Source organism: Cydia pomonella, chromosome 4 (assembly GCF_033807575.1).
Source record: "Cydia pomonella isolate Wapato2018A chromosome 4, ilCydPomo1, whole genome shotgun sequence".
In the NCBI taxonomy this organism is placed as follows: domain Eukaryota; kingdom Metazoa; phylum Arthropoda; class Insecta; order Lepidoptera; family Tortricidae; genus Cydia; species Cydia pomonella.
In genome coordinates, this window is record NC_084706.1 from 11,637,947 (window position 1) to 11,647,702 (window position 9,756).

Sequence of the window (9,756 nt, forward strand, 5' to 3'; positions counted from 1 at the left end):
CGCCACAGGTCGCCGGATCGAACACACGCGGCCGCGATCCATTTTCTATACAATTTTTATACTATGTAATACTAGTTATTAAAGGCTAAGTCCTAAACTAAAGGCTTCTTTTCTTAATTTATTAACCTTATGTGCGCTCGCACATAATTTGGCGCCCCCGGGTGGGCACGGACATCAAAAACGCCAAGCGGAAACGTAACTCGCGCCGCGAAACGCCCACGTGTCGCCGACCGAATTGTGGACCCCCGGCCAAGAATCTTCCTGCCTAGCTGCCCCGAAGCTCGTCAATCGCGCGAAGAACTACAGCGGTCAAGATTACGACGGGAACCTGGACGAGTTAGCAACGATTTGAGAAGAAATTCGTGCGCCGGAGACGCGGCGTCTAGGTGCAAAGGTCGGCCGGACGGTGGACACTGCGCCGTACGCTTGGAACATCTTTACAAGGAGAGTGCCGTGAGCTTACCCATCTTTTCCTTCTTTTTATTCCCCCTCAATTTGAGCATATAAAGGCGATAGCACTTCATCATAACGTGTGTGAACTTAGTACCTCCTTCTTGCATCATTTATGACCATCTTATTCATCTTCTTTGATCATCGTAATCGTAATATAATCCTATAAACGCATCTTGTCAATTGTTTTTCTTTGCATAAAACGCTACTTTGCTTCTTAAGCTGTTTGCACCGCCACATGTGCTTAATGGCAGCTCTTCTTTGAAAAGTAGCTACATCGTGATTAATCTGTATTCTCTTACAGCATCCGACAATTTAATACCGATTTATTGCATCCTACGTAGTCATCTGCTTGGCCATTTATTTATTTTGCGCAAATATTCTCCTTATACGTCTTATCTAAATACGTACTGTCTGCCTGCCAATTCTACACCGTCTTCTAGCATACCTTTTCATGCCCCTTTAATTATAAAGCATAAAATAAAGCCTTACGTCTTATTTTCCCTTATTTCAATTGCACAAATCCCTGCTTCGCACTTCACTTCATGCTTACGCTCGCATAGTCAATATTTTATTTATACGCATTTCAGTAATTTACTGCCCCGGGAACGAACCCGCGTCGAGGCTCTGAAGTGCATCCAGCGCGTGCGCAACCGGCGCAGTGCTCCGCCGTCTCCTAGTCGGCCGCATTCCACAGCGCGATAACAATAAGGAGCGTAAGCCGTTTTTGCAATTTTAGTTATCTTAATATTTTAACGGTAATTTGTTCAACTTGTTTACTTATTTTATTGCCGTAATATAAGTTACTTCATTGATTGCATATTTTTATTGTTTGACGTATATAATTACATTTAGAACATGTCGAAAGACACTAAATCGGCTTCACCACTGTCCCTTACGATACCGCATTTAACGACGGAATCCTTAGACGTTCTCAAGGTCAAACGGAGTTCTATAAAGGGACAGATAACCAAATTTACTCGGTTTTTGGATAATTTTGACAGAGATGCCGCATTGACTTCTATTCAAATCAATGAATTAACTTTAAAGTTGAATAAATTCTTAGACCTTAGCAACAGATTTGAGGTCATGCAAACTCGTATAGAGGTCCTGAATGAAGGCAACCTCGCGGATGAACTTGCCGAAAGGGACAGTATGGAGGAAAGTCTTCATCTTGCCATAGCGACAGCCCAATCTATCATTGAGGTATGTAAACCTAAGGAGACCTTTCATGACGCCGATCAAGATTCATCATCAAATTCCAACTCACACCGCTGTCATGATCACGACTCTTTAGGTTTTAAATTGCCATTAATTCAAATACATAAATTCGATGGCACCTTCTTTAAATGGCTTGAATTCCGCGACACCTACGAGTCTCTTATTCATAAAAATGACCGAATTAAGGCTATACATAAGTTTCACTACTTAACATCATACCTTGAAGGTGAAGCAGCGCGCGTCATTTCAAATTTAGAAGTATCAGCTGATAATTATTCTGAAGCATGGGACCTTTTGTGCGAACGATATAATAATAATCGTCAACTTATTACTAATCATCTTAATTCTTTATTTAGCATCGAACCTTTGCAGCGCGAATCCGATAAGGCACTTAGGTATCTTAGTGATCATGTGACCAAAAACTTGCGGGCGTTAAAGACGCTCGGCCAGCCTACTGATCAGTGGGACACCATCATCATACATATGTTAACAACGAAGTTGGACCAAGCTACTCGTACAAAATGGGAAGAATATCGGAATAATTTAGTCGAATTACCCTCATTAGATGAATTCAAAAAAATTTTGAAATCTCGAGCTGATGTTTTGGAAACTTTGTATAGATCAAAAAGAGATAAACAAGTTAAGCCTCAATTAAAATCAGAAATGCCTCAAAGTAAATCATTTGCCATTTCAGCTATCGAAAAGACACCGCGGCCGTGCGTCGTGTGCCAGGGGAAGCATCGTATCTTCGATTGCAAGGTCTTCAGCAGTCTGACGACCGACGAAAAATGGGCCCAGGCTGCAAAGCTCAAGCTCTGCTTCAACTGCTTGCGCCCCGACCACGACACGGCGCGCTGTCGACTGGGAGGATGTCGCGTATGTAAGAGGCGTCATAACACATGCCTACACAAACACACCACTAACACACCCACATCGCCAGCTTCTGTTAGCCCTTCTGGTGACAACAACGGTGGTGCTGAGAGCTCTTCCTCTTCTTCAATTGTTATGTCAGCAGTATCCTCGTCTGCGGTTTTGCTATGTACTGCAATAATAAATATTGTTAACCCGCAGACGAATAAAGTAGAAACAGTGAGGGCACTGATTGACAATGGTAGTATGAGCTGTATGATGACTAATGACTTAAGACAGCGTCTTCAGCTGACTTCTCATCGTTCCAATGACAACATCACGGCCGTCATGGACATCCCTATTAACATCATTCCAGAACGCTGCTCTGCTCTTATAAAATCAAGGCAGAGTACATTCGTTTGCGATCTCGACTTTGTAGTACTTCCTCGTATAACTCAACGTCTTCCTGAGAACTTCATTTCTGTGAACCATCTTAATATACCATCATCAATCAAATTAGCAGATCCGACATTTAATCAGCCTTCACAAATTGACGTCTTATTGGGTGCTGAAGTTTTCTGGGCCATCATCGGCACAGAGAAGCGCCCTCTAGGGAACAATCTTCCCACTCTTTACAACTCCGAGTTAGGTTGGCTAATAGGAGGCCGCATGCCAACTAAGGGCAAGCCTCTAAATAAAACGATTTCGTGCAATTTTGTGGCCACACAGAGCGACACTGACCTAAACTCACAACTTCAAAAGTTCTGGGAGTACGAAGACTTTCCCAAGCATCATGAATCTAAACCTATTTTAACCGAAAGTGAATCGCACTTTATTCAGAACACAACTCGATTAGAAAATGGTCAATTTTGTGTTAGATTGCCCCTTATTGACACGCCTGACTGTTTAGGCGACTCTTACTTCCTTGCAAAAAAGCGCTTTCTTAGCTTAGAAAAACGTCTTAACCAAAACCTGGAACATAAGAAAATGTACTCTGATTTCTTGCAGGAATACCGCGATCTTGGGCATCTTTCTGACTCTATCGTAGAAAGGCCTCACACCTCATTTTTTGTGCCCCACCACTCTGTGTTAAAGAGCTCGAGTGAATCTACTAAATTGCGCGTAGTATATGACGCGTCCATGCGCACGAAGTCAGGTTACTCTATAAACGACCTTCAAATTGTAGGGCCAAATATACAAGATTCTTTGTTCAACATTTTATTGAGATTTCGTCACTATAGGTACGTTTTGTCAGGTGATATAGAAAAGCAATACAGACAAATCGTTATGAACGAGCTAGATCGCGACCTTCAGTTGATTCTTTGGCGTGAAAATGAATCTCTTCCTATTAAAACGCTTAGACTTAATACTGTGACTTACGGTTTCTCTAGTGCCAGTTTCTTGGCAGCCAGATGCTTGTGGCAGCTCGGTGAGGAGTCAGCTGATTCATCTATCAAAACGATAATCCAAAACGACTTCTATTGTGATGATTTACTTACCGGAGCTGATGAAGAGTCTGACTTACTTAATATTAAACAAGCCGTATCTAATTCGCTGTCTCGGGGTTGCTTTAACTTGCGAAAATATAGGTCAAACTCTCAACTTCTGATTAATTCTGAATTAGAAAATATACAAAATGACAGTCTTGTATTGAGTCAATCACTTCATACGCTAGGATTATTATGGAATCCTACGCAAGACACACTTCATTTTAATATTGACGATAGTAGTGCTTCACCTGATAAAGTAACTAAACGATCTGTTTTGTCCACGACATTTAAGATATTCGACCCTTTGGGCCTTTTGACCTTGTGTACTGTCAAACCCAAAATTCTCTTACAGAAACTTTGGTCTCTTAAATTGGATTGGGATACTCAAGTGCCCCCTGAAATTCAGCGAGCCTGGGCACACTTCATAGATAACATAAAATACCTGAAGCTTCTTACTGTGCCCAGGAACATATTTGATAACAGTGACTCACCTTCATTTATTGAACTTCATTCCTTCTCTGACGCCTCGCAAGCTGCGTATGGCGCTTGTATGTACATCAAAGCCACCTTTCCCTCGGGCAAACAAACTGTAAATTTGCTTTGCTCTAAATCACGCGTGACTTCGACGCGTTCTGCGACTACACCGAGATTGGAACTTGCTGCGGCGCTTCTTGCCAGTCGCCTTGCTTCGACGGTAAGCAAAGCGTCTCGCAAGCCTATAGCACGCTGTACTTACTGGTCCGATTCCAGTGTAGTATTAGCATGGATTAATACATGTCCCTCAAAATTAAAAACGTATGTCGCAAACCGTGTCGCAGCTATTCAAGAGCTCACCGGGAGCTCGGAGTGGCGCCATGTCCCCACAGCTCTGAATCCTGCCGATCTTGCATCTCGCGGGATCGACCCTCAGCATGTACAGTCTCAACAGTTGTGGTGGCATGGCCCATCCTTTCTTCTAGAACCCGAGGAAAATTGGCCAGTTCTTAATACTAACCATGTGACCCATGATTTACCTGAATTTAAAACAGCGAACCCTTCATTTTTGACTAATGTGGAACACAAAGGGGACGCTCTCATAGATTTCCATAAGTACTCGCAATTAAGTAAATTTAAAAGGGTTATTGCCTATGTATTACGCTTCATCAATATCAAATGTAAAAAGCAATGTTTGAAGGGCCCGCTAAGTGCAATAGAACTTGAAAATGCCTTAACTGTTTTGGTGAAGCTGTCACAACAACAATCATTCCCTGTAGATTTACCTACACTTGTAAATAACAAAAAACTAAGCCCTAAATCACGTCTCATTTCATTAGCTCCATTTGTTGACTCTCAGGGGATCCTGAGAGTAGGGGGCAGGCTAGGTAAATCCAGATATGACTTTTCTGTAAAACATCCCATACTTCTTTGTTCCAAACACACACTCACAAAACTAATTTTCACTTACGAACACAAACGCCTCTTACATGCGGGACCTCAACTCATGTTGGCATCCGTGCGTGAGCAGTTCTGGCCTATTGGGGGTAGGGACTTAGCACGACGCACGGCTCGCAAATGTGTCATTTGTATTCGGCAATATGGCCGAACAATGTCCAATATAATGGGCAATTTGCCATCACAACGTGTCACGCCCGGCTTCCCATTTTCTACTATAGCTGTCGATTTTGCAGGTCCATTTATGATCACTGATCGGCGAGGCCGTGGCTGTAAGATAACAAAATGTTATTTATGTCTCTTCATATGTCTTAGATTTAAATGTGTACATTTGGAGGCAGTGAGTGAACTTTCTAAGGACGCCTTCATATTGTCCCTGCGCCGCTTCATTTCACGTAGGGGTAAGCCAAAAGAAATCTACTGTGACAACGGCAAAAACTTTGTTGCCGCTGCCAAGGAGATTAATACCTTTTTCAAACAAAATTCTGGCCCTATATTAGAGTTTGCAGGTGATCATAACATTGAATTTAAATTCTCCCCGGCTTACGCTCCTAATTTTAACGGTTATGTAGAGGCTGGCATTAAATCAGCAAAATTTCATATTAAGCGCATTTTAGGGAACACGCACCTCACATTTGAGGAGCTTTCGACTTTATTTGCTCAAATTGAGGCTGTCCTTAACAGTCGTCCTCTCTGCCCCCTTTCCTCCTCTCCCAAAGACTACGCAGCGCTCACACCCGGGCACTTTCTCCTTGGCAGGCCACTGACGTCGCTTCCGGCCCCGGACCTGACGGAAGCCAACATTCGCAACTTGGACCGCTTCAATCGGCTGGAGCAGATAAGGCAGCACTTCTGGCAGCGCTGGCAGTCCGAGTACGTCATGGAGCTGCAGCAACGTTCCAAATGGAGAACGCGCGCCAGGGATCTGCAGCAGGGAGACCTAGTCCTTATTAAAGAAGAAAATCAACCCCCAATGTTATGGCGTCTGGGCAGAGTGCTGAAGCTTCATACTGGCTCAGACGGAGTACCACGAGTCGCAGATATTGATACCGTGCGAGGAGTTGTCAGACGGGCTCTGAACCGTATATGCCTTCTTCATGATTCTTGAAAGCAGGGCTTTCAAGGGCCCCCAGCATGTCCGCGCCGCTGCGCACAACGTCATCAGACGAGCGTGGGGGTGAGGAACCCCTCCAAGCCGCCACCAGCCACCGGCGCAGCCGACGCTCTTTCTATTTCGCCACAGGTCGCCGGACCGAACACACGCGGCCGCGATCCATTTTCTATACAATTTTTATACTATGTAATACTAGTTATTAAAGGCTAAGTCCTAAACTAAAGGCTTCTTTTCTTAATTTATTAACCTTATGTGCGCTCGCACAGACCTAAAATCTGTTTTTGCAATCACATTATTTAGCCCTAAAAAGTTTTCCTACGGTAATTTTAGTAACTTTGTTTTGCATAGCACTCGTGTAGGTACTATTATTATTGAAATCCGCTTAATAGTTTAGGCGCCAGAAGAAAAAATATGATTTCATATTTGGAGTCCTCTCAAGCCGGTTGGTTTAATTTTTCTTTAACAAAACAAAGGTAAACAGGCTGTGAAAAGTAATAGGAATCTGCCGATACATCATTTTAAAAAATCCGTCCAGTATCCTAAGCTACAGGGTGTACTGAATCGTCAGTAGGTACTTAAACCCATAACCCTACTTTCTGGTTAAGTCGCAAGCGAGTAAAATGTTAATATTAGGGTAGATCAAGTACAAATGTATAGTTAACAGTGGAATTCATATTCTTCCAAGTTTCCTATTAAGAGAATATGAATATGAAAGGGTATAAGCGCTAAATCTGGGTTCAGCAAGTAATTTTTATAGAAAGATGTATTGTTTCCGCAAAGATGTCTAGGACTATTTTGTGTAGAATTTAATAAGCTTGAATGATGGATTACACGATATTTTCGTAAAGAACGTAGATTTTGAATACAATGCGAATTTTTCCTGGTACACATTTACCAAGATGGCTGCGATTCCTCGAGGTCTCCAAATGTCAAATGGTGTGGGCATGAAAAAGGGGCCTTTGATTTATATACATAACAAATTTCATTACTGTTCTAGAGATTTCGAGGTTGATCCTAATCCGATTGTGTGGTAGAGGGCGGGTCGATAAGTTTCCGAAATGAAGACAAAAAAAAACAAAGATATTTGACTCCAACTAATTTATTTTTCTACATTATGCTCTTTCTACGTTGATACAACTAGAGCGAGGCTTTTCCAGGGCAATTATTCCGTTTTTATATAATTTTATGTTGCTAATACGACAAAAAAATCCACCTTGATTAAGGTGGATTTTTTTTGTCGTATTTGCCACTTTATGAAATTTGGACGCATACGTAAGTCGCAGGGATCCAAATCCTGCAATGTCGCAAATATAAAATTAATTCGAAGCAAAACTCTTCATTTTTTGCTTTCGCATCTGTAGCCGTAAGAATCCGCGAGTTCATTGTCTTTAAAAGCTACAGCGGTAGCCAACATGTACGTAGTTTCATTTTGATAAATACTCTGGTAATATATTGAAAATTTATGCCGGCGAGCTGTTTTACAATCTCTGCTAGACAGGTAGGTAAAACTAAGTAACTACCCGGAGGGTTATTACTTTTCTTATTATCAGGTATGTATTAATTACTTCTTGACAGAAAATTGCTTTACGACGGGATAGGAATTGGACAAGGATAGGATAGGGGTGGTGTATGTAAAAAAATATTTTGTGCTTTTCAGTGGGTTGGTTTTTTGAAGGCGGTTCACTTTTTTTTTAAAGGAAATTAAATTAAGTTATTTTTTAATTCAATTTGTTATATTTATATATATATTTATTTATTTAATATTTCGTGAGATGTGTTTCATAACAGCGTTGGACTATTTAATCGGCACCTTAGACGAATTTAGACCTGACAAGCAGGACGCTGGTTTCTTGCGCCAGGCCGTTAAAAGTCATAACATCCTAGATACATACTGCTCAGAAAATCGAGTCGAAAAGTCTAACTGCGAACAAAGTGATGGAATTAATTCGCGATGGATCAAATAAATCGGACTGCCAGAGCTTAATTAATAGCCCTTTATTAATTCAATTTCGTATCGTGCGTGCCGGGGCTCTATTCTCGAACCCCCTGGAATTAAACCGAAATTAAATCATGAATATATTATGTTAGCCCCGCGTAGACGTCGGTAAGTATTTTTTCCCCATTTTGACCACATTAGGGGTCATCAAAAACTTTTGTTTCTGAAGCTCCATAGAATGAATTTGAATTATATTTTATTTTCAAATTTCGACGTCCTCCCTTCAGGCATATCATTATCAAATCAATGAAACTATTTGACATAAGTACACAATAATATCGGTGGCAAATAAGCAGACGGCCCGCATGATGGTAAACGGTTACCGTAGCCTATGGACGCCTGCAACTCCAGCAGTGTTACATGCGCGTTACCGACCCTAAAGTCCCGCACCCTCGTTGAGCTCTGGCAATCTTACTCACTAACAGGAACACAACATGCGTAGGGTCTAGTGTTATTTGGCTGCGGTTTTCTGTAAGGTGGAGGTACTTCCCCAGTAGGGCTCTGCTCTAGATCTGGAATGACGTCCGCTGTGCTGTGCCCTATCACACTACGACACACGTAGTTTAAGGACATGTCCGGGTCCGGGTCCGGGTCTGGGTCCGTGCTTCGATATGATTTTTGCAATGGGAATTAAAAAGTGCGCTGCATGAACTTCGATCTTGATTTTTAATTAAAAATGAGGATATCCTTTGTTTTACCAGAAGTGCTAAACCATATCCACTTTGTTTTACTGTATAACATCCCAGCAGTGTCCATTTAATTCATACTTAAGAATTTAATTCATACTTGCACTTAGTGCATTAGTTCGTGTCGGCAATCGTTCTCAGGCCTGGTTTGGTCGAGCGTGCGCTGAAGCCCGTAAATCAAAGGAAGAAGCTTAGCTTGGGCTGCTGCGCGTCAGGTCAACGATCGTAACTGTTCCGAATTGAAGAAGCGACTTAATGCTGCTACCAGGTCCTGTAAGAAGCGGATCTCTGCAGCTAAGTGTGAACACACCCGCAGAATTGGTGAGAGACTAGTCAGTCAGCCCTCTGGATCTAGAGTTTTCTGGTCCCTCGCCAAAGCTGTTCAAGGGAACTTCTGCAGGGTGTCCTTACCATCTTTGTTCAAACCCGATGACTCACTGGCTCATTCCGCAAAAGTGAAAGCGGATCTTCTATGCTCTCTTTTTGCGTCGCATTCTACTCTGGACGACGAGGGCAATA

General features: G+C 42.2%; 1 protein-coding gene across 1 annotated transcript; it reads left to right on the top strand.

The window, feature by feature from the left end:
• The first annotated feature begins 1,172 nt into the window (after positions 1 to 1,172).
• On the top strand, positions 1,173 to 6,773 carry LOC133517094 (uncharacterized). Its single transcript, XM_061850238.1, has one exon. It carries the CDS (start codon positions 1,309 to 1,311, stop codon positions 6,547 to 6,549), a length of 5,241 nt encoding a protein of 1,746 aa, XP_061706222.1. The 5' UTR covers positions 1,173 to 1,308; the 3' UTR covers positions 6,550 to 6,773.
• Positions 6,774 to 9,756: the final 2,983 nt, after the last annotated feature.

Bases quoted from the DNA above. Each gene is read 5' to 3' on its own strand.
- LOC133517094 (XM_061850238.1), top strand. From the start codon at position 1,309: ATGTCGAAAGACACTAAATCGGCTTCACCACTGTCCCTTACGATACCG.